Consider the following 21,715-nt stretch of genomic DNA (forward strand, 5'->3'; position numbering starts at 1 on the left):
AATTCCTGTAATATTTCGTATCATTCTAAAGATATTATTTTTTCCATTAAGGTTTTTAAAAATTGAAATGTTGAAACGTTTTTAAATTGGTTACTATGATTTTTAAGATGTTTAAACTTTATTCTTTTTATTGCATTTTTTAATGTTTTCAAGTTATTTTTTAAAACAAATATTTAAAATTTCATTTCAATAAAGCATGTTATAGTTTTATCGAAACATTTCCACAAATTTTTAACAAAAATTTGAAAACCTGAGTGCTAGTAACTCAAAATATTTGTATTCTTTTATGTTAAAAGGTAAATCTTTTAAAATGCTCAATTAAAACAAAGTGTTCAGCGTTCCAATAAATTAACTAAAATCATGAATTAAAAAAGATGTACCTCTAGGAAAATTCACCTTAGTTTACGTTCAATGTTAAGTCAAATTGATTGGTTAACTTAATAGTACTGACGCCTATGTAGAATCTGAAGTTTAATTAATTGGGGTTTTATTGGGCAAGTTTAAATTTACGGGCTACGTTGACCTGTGTTTTAATTACACTTTTAAATAGACATCTTACTGGTTGTTGTCAAATTATGTCCAATCCATGTTTGTTAATTTAAAATGCGTGTTTTATATCCAATCCAAGTTTCTACTCAAAAATGCGTTTTACAAGCTTTTATTTAGTTCGCATCGTCTATTTGTGTGTGTTTGTTTGTTTGTGGGTTTGTGGCAAATCTTGTAACTCAATATCGACCCACTTCTAATGCAGTGATTTCGTTCTAATGTTTCAGATATATATATATATTTCACTTCGATGATTATACACGTATTTTTTAAATAATTTAATTAGATGCTTAATTAGTCATTAAAAATTACGCTTTGGTCGCTCGTGAGATCGTTTACCCAAAGCTGTTATGAAAGAAAACATATTAGTTTTATTATCTTATTTTCAGTGCATTTAAACGCTTGTTACAAAATATTTATTTTGCCTTTTAATAAATGTGTAAATTTTGATTTTCGTTTTGGTGATTATGTAAATATACTTTTCTATTTACTAATGTACTCATTTTAGGTCAGTTAGTTTATTACCTTTTCCGGCTAAATTGTAAAATTATATATAGGCCTATTCCTAATAGCTGATGAGAATTTTTTTTTTCGTTTAGGTAGATTCACATTTTACTTTTAGACAATAATTTTAGCAAACACAGTAAATTGTATTTAATTTAGTGTTACATGTGTACATTATTTTTTCTGCAGCTAGGTTAGCGTTTACATTTCTGCTAATGAAGTCACAAGTATAAACGAAATGTGTAGTTAAAAATGTAAAGTTCTGTCCTCTTTTAGCTTGTAAATTCATTCAATTCCTACATCACGTGTTTATAAAACGTCAGCTGGTTCTAACAAATGTTTTCTTTCATCAACCTGTGGCGAGAAATGAAAGCGAAACTAGCCATTTCCTGCGGATAAGTCCACTGTTGAAGCGTCGCTCCGAGCAGAACGCACACCACCGTGGTCCCGCTCACTGTGATAGCTCGCGAAACCTAGACTTGTGCTCACCAGCTTTCAAGCACTCACGTGCCTCCGTCTTGCTTGCTTAACCTCCCGGGTTTTAAATATGTTTTTTATACTTTTTAAATACTTTTTATTTGTTTACCTGACCGTCTATTATGTATTTTCTTGTTTACCTAGAAACGTGATAAAATAAGGTCGAGTTGAAATCAGACGCTGTAATCTTTCTTCACAGGAAATTATTTAATGCGCATGCGCTGAAGTTGTTTTTTTCTTGATTTCAATGGCTTGTTCGCTGGCGTGCGCCGTGTGTTGTTACCTTTCCGTGTGGTGAGTAGAAACCTACTTGTGACGGAATTCGTGTGAGTTCGGTGTGCTGGGAACGTGCTCGCTATGACATGTGTGCTGACGTCGACCTTGACCCGGGCGTGCTGTGCTTGTTGTGTGCTGCTGCTGGTGGGTACACATGTGCTGGGCAAGCACGAGCGGCCGGAGGTGCACAACAAGTCCCACTGCTCATCTTCAGCAGACGAGGAGGAGGAGAACGCTGATAGAGGTAATCAATGGGGTGTGAGGGGGGGGGGGGTAAAGTTTTAGATGTAGTGGGGAGGGGAGGGAGTACGTTTTAGATGAAGGGGTGTGAGGGGGGCACCTTTTAGATATAGGGGGATGAGGGGAGGAGGTACGTTTCAGATGTAGGGGTGTGAGGGGGAGGGGGTAGCTTTTAACTATGTGGGGGAGGGGGGAGATTTTAACTATATGGGGGTGAGGGGGTTAACCTTTAACTGTAGGTGGAGGGGGAGCTACAAGTCTATAGCTATAGATGGAGTAATGATATTAATAAAGAGGGAGAGAGGAGATATACACTTTTAGCTTTAAAGAAAAGAAGAGAGGTGTTAACTAAACATTGAGGGGGAGCAAGCATGCACACGGTGTGTTAGCTGTAGTGACGGTAGGAGGGTTAGCTTTCATTCAGTTGTACAGAGGGGTGGGTGAGGAGGAAATCTGGGTGTGTTAAAACTTGAGGGTGGGGGTAGTCTTGAAGTGGGTGGGGCATGTGTCAATCAAACCTTGACTGCGACGTTTTAATTTAATATATTGATTGATCAGGACCGTGTGTCCAATACCCACTGAACGTGAGTACATCTGTGCGCACACAGCTCACGTGTGCGCTAGGCTTTGTAGAAAAAAATTACCTGTGTAATAACACACGTGCTTTATTGATACGTCGATAACTACTCGTCCTTGTAATGTAAGTTCCATAGATTAACGTCCCTTGCCTCATTACATTAATAATGGGGAAAGCAGTAATAAGGGACAAAACTCTCCGACTAGTTACTAAAACAAATCACCTGGAGTAAAAAATCCATAAGATTGTGTATGACCTAATTCACGTCCATATCCCAGCTATTTCAAACAAAACAAAAAGTGTGATGGAAAAATGTACACGACTGTAGGGCGGTTATGACAATATGGGGGGGGGATAACTGGCTAAACCCCTGGTAGGTGGGGGTTGTTAGTCACCATTACCTTGCTTGGTGGTAGGTGGGTCGCTTAACCCCCTTGATGGTAGGGGGGTCACTTAACCCACTTGGTCGTAGGGGGGAAGGATCACTTAACCCACTTGGTGGTAGGGGGGAGGGGGTCACTTAACCCACTTGGTGGTAGGGGTTCCCCATTACTACATTTGGTGGGAATGGGTCAACACCTTTTAGCAGTAGCTACTTACAACTTTTGGTGGTTGGGAAGGGGGGAGGTGGTCTACAATACTGCATTTTGAAAGGGATGTTAACATTAAGTCCAAAAATTATCCAGGTTTATTGTGTACACTTTAATGACATCATATACATCAATGACATCAGACACATCATTGACATCAGACACATCATTGATGTCATTGACACAAGACAACATCATTGACATCATTGACATCAGATACATCAGTGACATCAGTGCTAGCAGTGGCAAGTGACACCACGGTTGAATCAAGCCGTACAAATGTTGATGAAATTAGTTGAGTGTACAGAAACTACGGCATTCAAAAAACTGCTTGACCTGACTTAGCAAACTTAGTTCCATCTGGGTACAGATTCCTAGAATGTGTAGTTCACTACATGGTGCAGGCAGACTGTAGGGAAATTGTACTATTCAGAATTGACTGTGGAGAAAAATACCTTCTAAATAATTCTGACAAATGTTGGTGCAATATTTTGGTGCATACTCTAACACTCTCTGCTGTAATATTCCTACTTTTTGCATATACTTCGAGAGAGCAATTTCCCTACTTGGTAGATATCCTGATGATCGCTAGAGTAATATTCCTACATGGTGCTTATTCTAATATTTGCTATAGTAATATTCCAACTTGGTGCGGACTGACAGATAGTAATTAAATTTAAGCTTGGGTTAGCAGGATGTATTGTTAAAACGTTTGCGCCTCTATACACATGATAATTAAAGCAACATAATAGCTTTTATTGATTTCTTTCTTTACGTTAAAAAAATCAATAATAATTTAAAAACAATAATTAAACAGCCCATCCTTATGCCGCACATTTGTGTTGAGTAAAATACTTTTTGTTTTACAAAACACATAAACATTTGGGTTGGTTCTGACTGGGTGTAGATTTGGCCCAGTTTCTGATGGCTAAAGATGGGGCCCTTTTCCGGATAAAGTGATTATAATATATGGCCAATTACTTCTAGTTATAAATGTGGGCAAATTTCCTTTGATCAAGTTTAGAGCAAATTCATATCTGGAGTAGATGTGGGGCTAATTGGTATAGATTTGGAACTAAAAACTACTCGGTTTAGATTGGGAGCTGATTCCTACTTGGCTAAAAATGGCTTTGAGTTAAATTCCTACTTAGTTAAATTGTGAGTATCGTTTCTACATGGTTTAAAAACAGGTTACATTCCTACTTGGTTTATATTTGAGTCATATTCTTTCTTTGTTTAGGTTTGATTAAAATTTATATTCGGTTAGATTTGTGTTTAATTCCTACTTTAAATTTTATTAAGTAAAGTATCAGTACAAGTATGAACCACTTTTCCCCCATAGAAATCCGTTCTTAGTTTAGATTTGGTCATAGTGATTTAAATTTTATCTTTCTACTTGGTAGCATTTCGTGTCAGTGTGGGTGTTATTTCCCCTGCTGTAGTGTAGCCCCCCCCCCCCTGTCCACATTTAACTATTCCCTTCCCTAGCGCCCGGGGGATGGGCTACACCCTGCTGATGTTAAACGGTGTTATTATTTGCCTGTCATCATCATGTTGGCCAATCGTCTGCCATCCTTTAATAATGGTGATGCTCCCTCTAAAGACAACTTTGCTTCTACTCTCTAAAGGAAGATAATTTTGCTTCTATTTCTGAAATAAAATAATTTTGATCCTTTTTTTCTAAGGAAAGAACCATATTTCTATTTTCTTTGGATATATAGCTATATTTTTTGAAGAAAGATAACTTAGTTTCCATCTTCTAGAGAAAGATAATTATGCTTCTATTTTCTAAACAGAGATAACTCTGCTTCTATTGCCGAAATATGCAAGATAATCATACACCTACGCCCTATACGAAGATATTTTTACCAACCAATAAACAAATAACTCGCTACTGAGTCCTTGTTACAGAACACTTACCTACGTCAAATCACCCAAAATATCACTCTAAATCAAGATATGTTACTCACCCCAACTCCCCAACGACGGATAACTCTCCACATCAACAGATAACTTACCCTAACTCACGACCGATAACTCAGCCCAACTCACGACCGATAACTCAGTCCAACTCACGACCGATAACTCAGTCCAACACACGACCGATAACTCAGTCCAACACACGACCGATAACTCAGTCCAACACACGACCGATAACTCAGTCCAACACAAGACCGATAATTCAACTCTCGACCGATAACTCAACTCACGACCGATAACTCAACTCACGACCGATAACCCAACTCACGACCGATAACTCAACTCACGACCGATAACTCAGCCTGTATACCACCAACTGTTCCAGTGAACAAGGAGAAGAGCCTCATCTTCGACCTGTTTGAGAAAGATGGCTACAACCCCTTGGTCCGGCCTGTCACAAATCCCAACGAAACCCTGGAAATTCGCTTCAGTCTGGCGCTCAGCCAGATCATCAGTGTGGTGAGTAGCCGGCTTTCTACATACTGGCAGTTACAGTTAGGCTGGGGTTAGTGCTGGGGTTAGTGCTGGGGTTAGTGCTAGAGTTAGGCTGGGGTTAGTGCTAGAGTTAGGCTGGGGTTAGTGCTGGGGTTAGTGCTGGGGTTAGTGCTGGGGTTAGTGCTAGAGTTAGGCTGGGGTTAGTGGTTAGAGTTAGGCTGGGGTTAGTGCTGGGGTTAGTGCTAGAGTTAGGCTGGGGTTAGTGCTGGGGTTAGTGCTGGGGTTAGTGCTGGAGTTAGTGCTGGGGTTAGTGCTGGGGTTAGTGCTGGGGTTAGTGCTGGGGTTAGTGCTAGAGTTAGGCTGGGGTTAGTGCTAGAGTTAGGCTGGGGTTAGTGCTGGGGTTAGTGCTGGGGTTAGTGCTGGGGTTAGTGCTGGGGTTAGTGCTAGAGTTAGTGCTGGGGTTAGTGCTAGAGTTAGGCTGGGGTTAGTGCTGGGGTTAGTGCTGGGGTTAGTTTTGAGTCAGCTCTTCATTCAAACACTCATTACCTGTGGGGATATAAATCGGTTAATCCACTGGATGGGAGGGATCTGTGATTGTGTGTGTGACAGGTAGTGGGAGACTGTTATAGTAAGAGTGAGACTGGTATAAAGGTAGAGTGAGACTGTTGTACAGGTAGAGTGAGACTGTTGTACAGGTAGAGTGAGACTGTTGTACAGGTAGAGTGAGGCTGTTGTACAGGTAGAGTGAGACTGTTGTACAGGTAGAGTGAGGCTGTTGTACAGGTAGAGTGAGACTGTTGTACAGGTAGAGTGAGACTGTTGTACAGGTAGAGTGAGACTGTTGTAGAGTGAGACTGTTGTACAGGTAGAGTGAGACTGTTGTACAGGTAGAGTGAAACTGTTGTACAGGTAGAGTGAGACTGTTGTAGAGTGAGACTGTTGTACAGGTAGAGTGAGACTGTTGTACAGGTAGAGTGAGACTGTTGTACAGGTAGAGTGAGACTGTTGTACAGGTAGAGTGAGACTGTTGTAGAGTGAGACTGTTGTACAGGTAGAGTGAGACTGTTGTACAGATAGAGTGAGGCTGTTGTACAGGTAGAGTGAGACTGTTGTACAGGTAGAGTGAGACTGTTGTACAGGTAGAGTGAGACTGTTGTACAGGTAGAGTGAGGCTGTTGTACAGGTAGAGTGAGACTGTTGTACAGGTAGAGTGAGACTGTTGTACAGGTAGAGTGAGACTGTTGTACAGGTAGAGTGAGGCTGTTGTACAGGTAGAGTGAGACTGTTGTACAGGTAGAGTGAGACTGTTGTAGAGTGAGACTGTTGTACAGGTAGAGTGAGACTGTTATACAGGTAGAGTGAGACTGTTGTACAGGTAGAGTGAGACTGTTGTACAGGTAGAGTGAGACTGTTGTACAGGTAGAGTGAGACTGTTGTACAGGTAGAGTGAGATTGTTGTAGAGTGAGACTGTTGTACAGGTAGAGTGAGACTGTTGTACAGGTAGAGTGAGACTGTTGTAGAGTGAGACTGTTGTACAGGTAGAGTGAGGCTGTTGTACAGGTAGAGTGAGGCTGTTGTACAGGTAAAGTGAGACTGTTGTACAGGTAGAGTGAGGCTGTTGTACAGGTAGAGTGAGGCTGTTGTACAGGTAGAGTGAGACTGTTGTACAGGTAGAGTGAGGCTGTTGTACAGGTAGAGTGAGACTGTTGTAGAGTGAGACTGTTGTACAGGTAGAGTGAGACTGTTGTACAGGTAGAGTGAGACTGTTGTAGAGTGAGACTGTTGTACAGGTAGAGTGAGGCTGTTGTACAGGTAGAGTGAGGCTGTTGTACAGGTAAAGTGAGACTGTTGTACAGGTAGAGTGAGGCTGTTGTACAGGTAGAGTGAGGCTGTTGTACAGGTAGAGTGAGGCTGTTGTACAGGTTAAGTGAGACTACAGGTGCCAGGGTGAGACTGTTGTACAGGTAGAGTGAGACTGTTGTACTGATAGAGTGAGACTGTTGTACTGATAGAGTGAGACTACAGGTGCCAGAGTGAGACTGTTTTACAGGTAGTTCCCAGAATGCATCTGCTGACGATATAAGTACCCAATTAGTGACGTCACGTGGTCTTATTTCAAGGGAAAGAAAACCGTTAATGCGGAACAAAATTTCTGATAACTTTTGTTAAAAATGTTGAGATAACTTTTATTTTTATTTGTTTGTTTTTTTTTTAATTATTTCTCAAAAATATTTTTTTAAATTAGCTAGACCCTGATATTACACAGGTATAATTTATCAATTAATCCAAATATATATATATATATATATATATATATATATATATATATATATATATATATATATAAAATCAGGCTAGGGCATTTACTATGCTGTATATTATCCTCTCCCGCTGGACAACATTAGCCAATATCTGTTGAAATAGTGGGGAACATTAGTCAGTATCTGTTGAAGTGGTGGGGAACATTAGTCAATATCTGTTGAAATGGTGGGGAACATTAGTCAGTATCTGCTGAAATGGTGGGGAACATTAGTCAATATCTGTTGAAATGGTGGGGAACATTAGTCAGTATTTGTTGAAATGGTGGGGAACATTAGTCAGTATCTGTTGAAATGGTGGGGAACATTAGTCAGTATCTGTTGAAATGGTGGGGAACATTAGTCAGTATCTGTTGAAATGGTGGGGAACATTAGTCAGTATCTGTTGAAATGGTGGGGAACATTAGTCAATATCTGTTGAAATGGTGGGGAACATTAGTCAATATCTGTTGAAATATTGGAGAACATTAGTCAATATCTGTTGAAAGACTGGGGAACATTAGTCAATATCTGTAGAAATAGTGGGGAACATTAGTCAATATCTGTTGAAATATTGGAGAACATTAGTCAATATCTGTAGAAATAGTGGGGAACATTAGTCAATATCTGTTGAAGTAGTGAGGAACATTAGTCAATATATGTTGAAGTAGTGAGGAACATTAGTCAATATCTGTTGAAGTAGTGAGGAACATGAGTCAATATCTGTTGAAGTAGTGAGGAACATTAGTCAATATCTGTTGAAGTAATGAGGAACATTAGTCAATATCTGTTGAAGTAGTGAGGAACATTAGTCAATATCTGTTGAAGTAGTGAGGAACATTAGTCAATATCTGTTGAAATGGTGGGGAACATTAGTCAATACCTGTTGAAATGGTGGGGAACATTAGCCAGTATCTGTTGAAATAGTGGGGAACATTAGTCAATATCTGTTGAAGTAGTGAGGAACATTAGTCAATATCTGTTGAAGTAGTGAGGAACATGAGTCAATATCTGTTGAAGTAGTGAGGAACATGAGTCAATATCTGTTGAAGTAGTGAGGAACATTAGTCAATATCTGTTGAAGTAATGAGGAACATTAGTCAATATCTGTTGAAGTAGTGAGGAACATTAGTCAATATCTGTTGAAGTAGTGAGGAACATTAGTCAATATCTGTTGAAATGGTGGGGAACATTAGCCAGTATCTGTTGAAATAGTGGGGAATATTAGTCAATATCTGTTGAAATGGTGGGGAACATTAGCCAGTATCTGTTGAAATAGTGGGGAACATTAGTCAATATCTGTTGAAAGTGGGGAACATTAGTCAATATCTGTTGAAATATTGGGGAACATTATCCGGTATCTGTTGAAATAGTACACATACATTAGCTGTCATTGATTTCCATTAAAGCCTCCCCATAATCCAGCGCTACCCCGATAACGTATGAAAACAATCGGGAATTTCCCGTAATGGCAGACTACTTTCGATTTCCTTGTCTTAACACAAGGAGCCGAGATGAAACGCGAGACGAGGAAGTTTTTTTTTCTCTCCCACACAGGACGAGGTCAATCAAGTGATGAAAACTAACGTCTGGCTCCAGGTTGTGAGTAAACATTTCATTCAAGTCTCCGCCATCTTGTCTTTTATTCTAATGGTGTTTCATAAACTGCTGATTGCATAGCTCCCAAAATCTCCAGTCCAGCACAATTCTAGAACAGTGGTCAGTCAGGTGGACAGAGGTCGTTGACCTGGTACCAGATATTTCTGAGCTGGCCAGCTTGTGTAGCTACATCCGTCCGTCTGTATCTTTTTCATAAAAAATATTTATTGTTAGACAAAAAAAAACTGTTATTGCATTAGCGGATCTATTTTTAGAAGATTCTACGATGTGGTGAGCAATCAGAATCATTCTAGTCACGTGACTTGAGTAGCCATGTTGTCTGCACGCGAAGTTTTTTTTTTAGTGCATCCTACAAGTGAATACAGTAATTGAAAAGTGTTTTTTGTCACTCCCCCCCCCCCCCCGACCCCCCACCCCCCTTCAAGTACTGGAACGACTACCAGATCCAGTGGGACCCGGAGAAATATGGGAACATCGGGTCCATCCGTATCAGCCCAGACAAAGTGTGGGTTCCAGACTTTGTTCTCTTCAACAAGTGAGTTGTTGGTTGTATGAGGGTGGGGGGGGGGGGGTAATAGAAATATTTATAACAAGTGAGTTGTTTGTTGTATGGGGGGTATAGAAAGTTTTATAGCAAGTGAGGTGTTGGTTGCATTGGCAGGTAAAGGGGGGTATAGAAAATTTTATGGTGGTTTTATCATCGTTTGTATGTGTGTGTTTATAGGAAGTTAATTGGTGGTTTTATAAGCAGTTGAGTTGGATGAATGGGGTATAGAGAGTGTGTTGGATTTTTTTTAATCAACCTTCAAAATAGTGGGTTTATAAAAAGTTAAATGAGTGCATGAGAGGTGAATTGTCTTAACATTATTCACAAATAAATCCGCGCTTATCTCAAACAACATCCTCTATAATTTAAATATATCCTCCATAACTTAAAAACCTCATCCATAATTTAAATATATCCTCCAAAATTTAAATATATCTCCCCACCTTTCAAGCCTTTCCCTAACATTTACAACTTGTAACCACATTTTTAAAATATCCCCGCACGGTTAACACCTCCCCATTATTCACAAATATCTCCCAAATCCCCCCCCCCCCCCTATTCCAGCGCTAACGGCAACTTTGAAGTGACCTACAAGTCTAACTGTGTCCTGTACAGCACTAGCGAGGTCCATTGGATCCCGCCCGCCATCTACCACAGTTCCTGCTCCATCGACGTCAAGTACTTCCCCTTCGACCAGCAGGTCTGCGAGATGAAGTTCGGCTCCTGGACCCACAAAGGCAAGGCCTTAAAGTACAGCTTCCACAAGAACCGGGACAAGCTTGACCTGGGCGACTACCTCAAGAGTGGCAGCTGGGACATCATCGACGGCCCGGGCAGGATCGAACCCATCAAAGACAACGTTACGGGGGAAGAACGTGAACAGATTATTTTCCAGTTCGTGTTGAGACGGAAAACTCTGTTCTACACGGTAAACGTCATCATTCCTTGTGTACTCATTTCATTCGTCACGGTCTGCGTGTTCGCACTTCCGGCTCACGGAGGACAGAAGATCACGTTGAGCATCTCCGTGCTGTTCGCGTTGGTCGTGTTTCTGTTGTTGGTCTCCAAAATCCTACCGCCATCTTTGACAATCCCGCTCATAGCCAAGTACCTCCTCTTCACCTTCATCATGAACGTCGTCGCAATTTTCTGCACCGTCATCATCATCAACCGGAACTGGATCAATCCTGGAACCCAAGACATGCCGCACTGGGTTCGGATCCTGTTCTTGCGGGAACTTCCCAAATACCTGCTCATGTCCAGACCTGACCATGAAAAAAGGTGGAAAGGTACTCTCGGTATACAGCACAGCCGGTTCCGGCCAGTGCCAGACGCACGGTGCATCAGTCTGGAAGCGTATGAGCTAGCGGCGACACAAAGCGCGGACGTACAAGGAAACTCAATAGAGTACCCTCAGGCTAGGAGACACGTGACCGAGAGGACTAACGGGAGTAGTTCGTGGGTCAAGCCTTTTGAGATGACGCCTGAGATTCACAGGACGGTAGAGGCAGTAGAGTTCATCTACCAGCATCTGAAGAAAGAGCAGGAGTATGTCATGGTGAGTAGCTGATGTCATTTTCACCATAAATGTCATGTAGACTAAACATGTCATGTAGACTAAACATGTCATGTTGTCAACAAATATCATGTGATTCATGTTCACCAAAAATGTCATGTAGACTAAACATGTCATATTGTCAACAAATATCATGTGGTGTCATGCTTACCTGATACAAAATATTTATTACTGGGGTCAGCTTGGACGTAGTCTCAACCCTAACAAGATTATGCCAGGTTTGGTCAAGTATGATGTCACAGTTGGCTTGCCATTATCCTAAACCAAAGCCCCCCATCCCCCCTCCTATGGACATTAAATTCCCATACTGTTCGCAACTACTCAACTACATGCACACATATTCCTTAACTTCTTAAAAGCAGTGTTTCTTCCAGATTTTTTCTCCGGGGGGGGGGGGGCACTTGAAATTTTCGGGGGGGGGCGGTAAACTTTCTTCGGGGGGGGGGGGGGGCGGACACTGTTACAATCAATATTTTCTATATAAATTATATAAATTTCATTTCGTTCGGGGGGGGGGGGGGTGGCGGTAAAAAAAATTCGGGGGGGGGGGGGGGCGAAGCCACCCCTGAAAAGATGCCTGGAAGAAACTCTTGAAAGTCTGTCGTGGAATTCACATTCCCTTTTATGTCTGTTTAAAACTTCAGAAAAGTATAGAAAAACCAACTTTTGGTTCAATCGAATTATGTTGGAAATGTTTTTATTTTGTCAATGTGGTGTTGCTCCATTCAAGCGTTAAACAATTAGCTATCGATTTAGTTAAAACATTCATTTAGGACGGGTAACCATCGGTGGATCCAGTTCAAAAATGTTGCATTCCGGCACATTGTTGTACCTCGGGCACATTCGTGTACCTCGGGCACATTGTTGTACCTCGGGCACATTCGTTGTACCTTTGGCACATTCGTTGTACCCAGGGCACATTCGTTGTACCTCGGGCACATTCGTTGTAACTCGGGCACATTCGTTGTACCTCGGGTACATTCGTTGTGTTGTACCTCGGGCACATTCGTTGTACCACGGTTCAATGTTGTGCAATGCAGACCCCGCTACCCAGAAGGGAGGGGAAGGGATGAGAGGTGATGGTGGTCCACAGATATTCGCCAATAAGGCTTGCAATAATGCAATAAATCATTCTGTAGCACCAACAAATCTAGGGCCTTATGCCACGTATCGGTATCTGTCCCCCTTACTCCCCCCTCCCTTCTAATACATCCCTACACCTGACAGGTTCCCAAACTGATAAACAGGTCGCCCCCCCCCCCCATCCCCACCCCCACCACATCATTTCCCTTCTCTAAGAAGACTTTGATAAAAAAATGTGTTCACATAATATAAAATAGACAATTTTTTTGTAAAAAAAAATAATCACTTTGTATTTTACAAAGTTTACACTAAAAGCTAGCAAAGTTAAGACTAAACTTTGATGCGAGGCTACACGTTAGAAGTTTAGACTAAACGTTCTTACTGCTGCTGTAGGGGTGGAGGGGTGGGGGGGGGGGGTTAATGGTTTAAGCCATCCATCTGTGAAGGTGAGTAAACGGTGAAGTCAAAGGTCAGAATTTGGTGGGTAAATACTGGGTGTGTACTCACTTTCGTACTGTGTGTATGGGGTGGGGGGGAAACATGCAGTACGGAGGGGAGGGCTGGGTGAGATATCTGGGGGGGGGAGTAGACAATGGGTATAAGAAGGACAAGATAATATGTGCGTGGTGTGGGTTGGGCGAGACTGTGAAGGGGGAGAGAGAGACCTGGTGTGTGGGGATGGGAAATACTGTGTGGGGTAGGGAGACCGTGTGTGGGGGATGGGCAAGACTGTGTGGGGTAGGCAGACCGTACGGGGGGGGGGGTAGTGGAAGACTGTGTGGGGTAAGGAGACCGTGTGTGGGGATGGGAAAGACTGTGTGGGGTGGCGAGACACCTGGTGTGTGGGGATGGGCATGACTGTGGGGGAGGGTACACACGGCGCATAAGAAGGTCAAGACACATTGTGTGAGGTGGGGGGTAAGCTTGATATGTTGTGTGAGGTGGGGATAACCTTGATATCTTGTGTGAGGTGGGGTAAGCTTGATTTCTTGTGCGGGGAGCAAAAGAAGGCGTGTAATAAGTAATGATAAGTGTTGTGTTATGGGTTATGGGTTATGGGATACGATGAATGTGTTTTAGATGGGTCAAGATATATTATGTGGTGGGGTATTCACTGTTCGTAGTCTTTACATTTATGGGTTGGATACCTACATCCGGAATAAGAGCGTTGCTCATTTGGAAGTTAGTGGGATACTAGCACTACAGAAATCATCCGAAACAACTAAAATATATTTACCAGATTAACTGTTTGGATATTTGTCATCTGTTGAATTTTTTCCACCCGTAATTTGAAAGATTGAGAACGTTTAAAAAACTTTAAAAACGCTTGGACTCATCCTGCCAATATGTTTTAAATTAATTATTAAAATCTGTGAGAAAACGGGAAAAAAACACGCGACTTTTTACCGTTACCTTGATTACAGCCTCAAGAAAAATCTTCCCTGGTATTAGCAATGTGTGTTTGTTTACACAGACTGATTAAATAAAAATGTCATGTTTACATATGTAAACATTAACACCAGCATTTAAATGTTGAAGTAATCTGAATAAACAGTGATTGGCTCAATGTTAATCAATTTTTTTTTTAAATTAAAAATTGTGCATTTAATGTTTAGCCTATTGTTAACAAATATGCCAGTAAGGTTGTATCATAACACGACTTAGACAAGGTGAACATACATGATCTGGTTAAAAGGGGATATTTGCTTTTAGAAAGTGGATAAGAAAAAAATTAAGAAAGCGTAAAGCCTATTAATTAAGAGCCTAGAATTGTATTTTATGATGCCATTTGTAATGTGGTTTACTCAAATATGTTTTACTGTGCGCTACTGTGTGCTGGATATCGACTAAAGTGGGCAGTGTACAATCTTTAGTAAATAGCTGCCTTAGTTCAATTTTAAATATAAAGTACTTTGATTAAGTATCTAACAAAACCGCGTTAAAACGAATGGACAAATTTAAATGGAATGAGGAATTCGGAAAATAAAGTGGAGAATGATAGGCTACACGTAGAGAGGACCGGCAACTAGTTTTTCCAGACAAGGTATTTCGTGGAATCCCAGAGGATCCAGAAAAAGGAGATACAAAAATACCAGGCGTGTGGTAATTTTAAAAAAGAAATGAACATGGGGGGGATAGCAAAGGACAGAAAAACATGGGAGGATGTTGTACATAGCCTTGTCTCCATTTGTGTTGTGAACTTCGAAGAAAAAAAAAAGTTCAATGTATTTAGATTATGTATAGGATGGAAGCCTAAATAGTAGCAGACTTGTACGCATTAAAGACGTGTATATTTGTGTACACAAATATATCGATACGGCATACATACACATATTTCAACACTACAATCCTACAATATTTATATTCAAACAGTGGCTACAATCTTAAAATAGTTATGCTTGTTCCAAAACTACAGTTATACTATTTCTTTTTTGAAAATTCTAAATTAAATTATTTGTGTGCTTAAGTTTGTATAAGGGCTACAATCTAAGAGCTATATCTAAAGATCTGCTCGCTTCAATCCTAGGATTATTTCTCTGCATGCTTCAATCCTAGGATTATTTCTCTGCGCGCTTCAATCCTAGAAATATTTCTCTGCATGCTTCAATCCTAGAAATATTTCTCTGCATGCTTCAATCCTAAAAATATTTCTCTGCATGCTTCAATCCTAGAACTATTTCTCTGCATGCTTCAATCCTAGAACTATTTCTCTGCATGCTTCAATCCTAGAACTATTTCTCTGCATGCTTCAATCCTAGAAATATTTCTCTGCATGCTTCAATCCTAGAAATATTTCTCTGCATGCTTCAATCCTAAAAATATTTCTCTGCATGCTTCAATCCTAGAAATATTTCTCTGCATGCTTCAATCCTAGAACTATTTCTCTGCATGCTTCAATCCTAGAAATATTTCTCTGCATGCTTCAATCCTAGAACTATTTCTCTGCATGCTTCAATCCTAGAACTATTTCTCTGCATGCTTCAATCCTAGAAATATTTCTCTGCATGCTTCAATCCTAGAAATATTTCTCTGCATGCTTCAATCCTAGAAATATTTCTCTGCATGCTTCAATCCTAGAACTATTTCTCTGCATGCTTCAATCCTAGAACTATTTCTCTGCATGCTTCAATCCTAGAACTATTTCTCTGCATGCTTCAATCCTAGAAATATTTCTCTGCATGCTTCAATCCTAGAACTATTTCTCTGCATGCTTCAATCCTAGAAATATTTCTCTGCATGCTTCAATCTGTAAACTGTTCCAATCTTCTCATTACCGGGTCTCCGTTTACCCAAACGAGGGCAAGACGTCATCCATCTTTGTCACGTGATTTGTGTAAGCTCAAAATACCCTGGCCCATGAGATTTTAGTCGAGATAATTAACAGTTTAACCCTACCCACAGCAGCCGGGGTGAGCCTCATGTTGAGCTGTCAGAGCCGGTTAAACCCTAACTCGATGCCGGTGATAGTGGCCGTGTATTAGCCGGGTCCGGTTGACAGATGCATGTTTGATGTATGGAGGGGAGAGCGATGATGGCCCAGCTCGTTCATCATACGTCAGATGACTGGTCAGACAGGTCACGTGACTCGTGCAGCCAATGTGCTGCTAAATGTGCATCACATTTCTGACTCTAGATATCTCTAGGAACTAATGGCACCCAGCCCTTTCCCACCCACCATTGTAAAACATGTAACTAAACGGTATAACTAATTTTAGAAAAATTATTAAAGAACTTTCATACACAAACTAAACAAAAATAAAATTATTTTAAATAAACATTACAATATTTTGTGTGTTTTTGATAGATATGCTTATTTTTTTTAAAGGGGGGGGGGGTGAAAAATGTGTTGAGAGTTTGTTTTATTCAAAATTCAAAAAATAATAAACTAGTATATTTTTTAATATACACTAAACACTGTTAAAATACTTAGTTCATCAGCTGTATAAAGTTTCAACATTCGAACAGAAGTTTGAAAACAAAATTCTCTTCAAATAATTTCAACGTCTACAGTCTAATCTGTGAGCCAGTTCGCTTAAAATGTCCGAAATTTTTTTCAGGCTTAATTAAAACTGGATCTTCGTTATTTTAATTAAGTGATCGTTATCACGATACAGGAGAGTCTCTGTTGTGTTGCATGTTTGTTGAGGACATGTCTTCTTTAGCGCTCATGTGTGATGTGGGTGGGGGGGGGGGTAGTGGGGAGATGGTGTGGGTACTGGTGTCATTTGCACGAGTTAGATGGTAAAGGTCTGTGTGAGTACTTGTGGCATTGGCAAGGTTTCGGTAGTAAATGTGCGAGTGAGTACTTGTAGCATTGTAAACATTTTGGTGGGTAATGTTATGAGTGGGTACCAGTGCCATTGGGATGATATAGTCGAAAACTTTGTTTATATTTTTACCAGATAGTAAAATATCTTTGTTTTTTGACATCAATTGATTGAATGTTTCAGATAGTAAAATATATTTGGTGATGACATCACATGATTTTATGTTTCAGATAGTAAAATATCTGTGATATCACATCACTTAAATGTATAGTTCAGATAGTAAAATATCTGTGGTGTTAACATCACGTGACTGTATGTTTCAGATAGTAAAATATCTGTGGTGTTAACATCACGTGACTGTATGTTTCAGATAGTAAAATATCTGTGGTGTTAACATCACGTGACTGTATGTTTCAGATAGTAAAATATCTGTTGTGTTAACATCACGTGACTGTATGTTTCAGATCCTGGAGGACTGGAAGTATGTGGCGCGGGTGCTAGACAGGCTCCTGCTGATCATCTTTCTGGCCATCACGCTGTCTGGTACCGTGGGGATCCTGATGAACGCCCCCCACATCCTGGAGTTCGTCGACCAGGACAAGATCATCAACGAAATCGCTGACTATATAGCCAAGGCTGAAGTAGCCTGATCTGTCGTGCTGCAGGATAAACGTTAGATGACAGACGAAGGACGCACATGCCGCATGCCGGATAAAAAATAGAGAAAACTGATCCGAAGTTGCATGGGTAAGCGGCAGTTTTGTCAGAGGGCTGGAGAATTGTTCTTCTATTGGCTGTGTTAGGACAGGTGCCAGATTTGACGTCACACAGTCACGTGACGTGATGTGAGCCTTGGTCAACAGGTCTGAGGTCAACAGGGCTAAGGTCAACAGGTCTAAGGTCAAGCGATCTAAGGTCAAGAGATCTGAGACCAATAGATCTGATTTCAATAGAAACGGGTTGAAATACATCAACAGATATGAGCTCAATAGATTAATTTATTTGAGGTCATTACTTGAATGTGGATACCTTGCATACTAATAAAACTTCCCTTGGTTTTATGTATAAATACATTAGAATGTGTTAAAGCTATATGTTAAATTTTTTAACTTGTACGTGCCATTTGTATTTATCACTTTAATGTACTTGTATTTACTAATTAGCTAACGCTTATTCTTACATCATTAACCGATCGGTCTGAAAAACGAACGAATGATACATTTGTGTAATGTCATTTTTTTTTAAAAAAAACTTGTTGAAATGTTCAACCACTTCATGCCCCCTCTCCACACACACACACACACACACACACACACACACACACACAAACATACACACGCACACACGATGAACACTGTGTAAACAAATGAGTTACCTCACCTGTAAAACTTCCCCTACTTTCGCACAGACCATCCGACAGGTGAGTCTTGTCGGCGAACTGCTCAAACCCTTGGCCTCATTTTTCTCGAAACTTGTGAAAAACGACGCGAAACTTGACTTAGAAATTAGATTCAGCAGTTGAACCGTATGTTAAGTGGAATGAATTTGTCAAGTTAACTTCCACTGGGTAATAAAGTTTATTTATTAGGTGCCGGGAAAAGCGGCGAAACTTTAGATAAACAATAATGTTATTCACCCATCTCCGTTGGCGCAATCTAGCCTACTTCTAAATGCATAGAGGACTTCGATTTTTCTTTCACTAGCTGGCATGCGCCCCTCCTCCCCCCCTTCCTCTCCTCCCCCCTCCTCAAATTATTCATCCTCACTCCGTTACTCATTTTTCACCCAGGCCGCAAATAAAGGAAATAAAGCATAAGAAATAGAGGGCGCAAATCTCGCTGTCAAATTTATCATCCTCTGTCGGTCTATCCGATGTTTCTCCTTGTAAGACGACGCGTCCTTTACGGGGGCGGCGGGCTTGTATGGGTCAGTTGGTTGGCGTAGGTCACTGTTGGGTTGGGTTAGGTCATTTATAGGTTGACTTAAGTCATTTTGCTGACTTAGGTGACTGACGGTTTGGCTTAGGTCATTGATGAGTTGACTTAGGTCATTAAACGATTAGCTTAGGTCATTGATGGGTTGACTTAGGTCATTAAACGATTATCTTAGGTCATCGATGGTTTGACTTAGGTCATTTATGGATGGGCTTTGGTCATATATGGGTCAACTAAGGTCATGTATGGGTCAACTAAGGTCATGTATGGGTCAACTAAGGTCATTTATGGGTTGACAGGTTACAAATTGATTGGATTAGGTCTCTGCGAGATGACCTGGATCCCAGACAGCCAGGTGGGCTGTCGTAGCTAACACCTGAATGTGGGGTAACGAGAAGATTCTAGAAACACGGCAAGTTTGGCTTCACACAGTGTTTAATCTATTAGACATCACGACATGACAATTCCAACAAGTAGCGTAGAAAAATTGTCCTGCTGTCTACAACTTTATTATTCAGGTTAACTGCTGGACAATGACCAGACAGTATGTAGTAAAATTACTAGGTTATTTGACCAATGACCAAGATGTTTAACAACAATGACCAGGTTAAGTGCTGTAAAATGACCAGGATATTTGACGGCCAATGACCAATCTACCTTCTGTAAAATGACCAGGATATTTGACGGCCAATGACCAAGCCACCTTCTGTAAATGACCAGGATATTTGACGGCCAATGACCAAGCCACCTTCTGTAAAATGACCAGGATATTTGACGGCCAATGACCAAGCCACCTTCTGTAAAATGACCAGGATATTTGACGGCCAATGACCAAGCTACCTTCTATAAAATGACCAGGTTAAGCGCTGTAAACTGACCAGGTATCACATCATGTCAAACCGAACAGTGTCGCGAGGCTATTCCGTTGATTGAACCAGAAAACACAAAGACGACCCTAACTCATTACCCCACGACATTAAAACGCCTGACCCCCCCCTCCTCAGTCGAGTCTGTCAAACAACTCGCACTAATACATCTAATTGATTTAACACAAGCTACAAACATACAACTCCCAAATCCTAATCTAATAACTAATTTACTGAAAGCGTTTTTCTTTTTACAAGCTTTTATTTAACTCACTTCCTCTGTCTGTCGTCAGTCGTCAGTCTAGACGGAAACGCAGGAGTGAAAATTCGGACAGTTCTACTTGACCGACACGATTCACAGTTGGCACGTGGGTCAAGACATGAAGACAATGCAATCTGAAACTAAATTTGACTTAATTGGATGCCTAATTGATTTTTTATGAATTAATTAAAATTTGGACCGAATTAGTAGGCATGTCTAGCCAACCACACCACACGCGTCATCAATAGCTGCGCCATCACGACCACGTAATGGCTGCGTTCAAAAACCATTGCGCGCCTACTGAACGTGATATTCAGTAGGCGCGCAATGGTTTTTAGTCATGTAACTCTATTGTAAATAAAACATGTAAAGTACTGAAAAAAAAATCATAAAAAACGTTTTAATAACAAGCTTTTATGTAATGATGCACTAAAAAGTAGAAAATAAATTATAGACTACTATTTAAATAACTATAAAGAAAAGCGTGGGTGTCTTCCTTAACATTAGTAAAGGTATCCAATAGATACTAAAGTGACCCACGCTTTTCTTTATAGTTATTTAAATAGTAGTCTATAATTTATTTTCTACTTTTTAGTGCATCATTACATAAAAGCTTGTTATTAAAACGTTTTTTATGATTTTTTTTATCTTTTTTATTTCATACTGGAACTTGTGGAAACTCCGGGGTATGTCATTTATTTTAAGTGCAATAAAATCACCAAATCAAACTCTTGACATATTGAATTTTTTTTTTTTGCGTGTTTGTTTTTGCTTTTATTTCACTAATCTAACAGCGTGGTTGAGGACGTTTGGAGTTCAGAATTTGGATTTCTAGTCAAGTAAGTTAAGACGACAAGTCGATAGCAAACTGCCTTCATTTGATGCCGGCTTTTTACCGGTCGATCAGGAAACCGGTCGACCGGTTGGACTGCTGTGAGTATTCAAGGGACCTCACAAACATGGAGTGCATAATTATCTGCTCATTAATTAACTTCCACGTTACGACGTAAACAGTAACAAAGCAATCGGATAACGAGAGTCCAACAACATCAAAGCGGTTGATGTAAATTAGCCAACGACCTTGACATTAGAATGTTTGTAAAACGATTTGGGTAGGGATACACCGAGGCTATGTATTTGTTAGTACATTATTTGTACCCGCTCCATAAAACTAACCCAAACACTAAACACTAGCCTTACAGAGACACGACAATTACTTGATAAAACACAATATTACCTAGCCTGCGTTAAAAACTAAAAATATATTCGGATCTAGATAAAGTGCTGTTAGACATACAGTAAACCAATTAATTTATCACGGCAATTTAATCAATACCTTCAGACATCGCTATTTAAATTGTACAAGCTTTTAAAATTTCCTAATCGATGTACATTTAACTTAATTATTTAATCGATAACCATTTTAATTATATGCTCATCAAGGAAAGGTCTTACGTTCTATCGAGCTAAGTCTGACCTTCCAACCCATAAGATGATCAGACCTTCTATCTAGCGAGGTCTGACCTACCAAATCATAAGATGACCAGACCTTCCATAGAGCAAGGTCTGACCTTCTAAACCATAACATAACCAGACCTATTGAGCAAGGTCTGACCTTCTAAACCATAACATGACC

At 40.3% G+C, this 21,715-nt stretch overlaps 1 protein-coding gene across 1 annotated transcript; it reads left to right on the plus strand.

The window, feature by feature from the left end:
* Positions 1-1,455: 1,455 nt before the first annotated feature.
* LOC131943756 (acetylcholine receptor subunit beta-like 1) lies at positions 1,456-20,445 on the plus strand. The gene is made up of 6 exons (XM_059304012.1): positions 1,456-2,047; positions 5,516-5,649; positions 9,481-9,525; positions 9,969-10,078; positions 10,655-11,648; positions 17,482-20,445. Exons 1-6 carry the CDS (start codon positions 1,885-1,887, stop codon positions 17,665-17,667), a joined length of 1,632 nt encoding a protein of 543 aa, XP_059159995.1. The 5' UTR covers positions 1,456-1,884; the 3' UTR covers positions 17,668-20,445.
* Positions 20,446-21,715: the final 1,270 nt, after the last annotated feature.

The sequence above is a fragment of the Physella acuta genome, unplaced genomic scaffold (genome assembly GCF_028476545.2).
Source record: "Physella acuta isolate Inbredline_101_S28 unplaced genomic scaffold, ASM2847654v3 ptg000466l, whole genome shotgun sequence".
Taxonomy (NCBI): Eukaryota; Metazoa; Mollusca; class Gastropoda; family Physidae; genus Physella; species Physella acuta.

Bases quoted from the DNA above. Each gene is read 5' to 3' on its own strand.
- LOC131943756 (XM_059304012.1), top strand. From the start codon at position 1,885: ATGACATGTGTGCTGACGTCGACCTTGACCCGGGCGTGCTGTGCTTGT. The intron at 2,048-5,515 runs GTAATCAATGGG...CAACTGTTCCAG, and splicing joins GGAGGAGAACGCTGATAGAG to TGAACAAGGAGAAGAGCCTC. The intron at 5,650-9,480 runs GTGAGTAGCCGG...TCTCCCACACAG, and splicing joins TCAGCCAGATCATCAGTGTG to GACGAGGTCAATCAAGTGAT.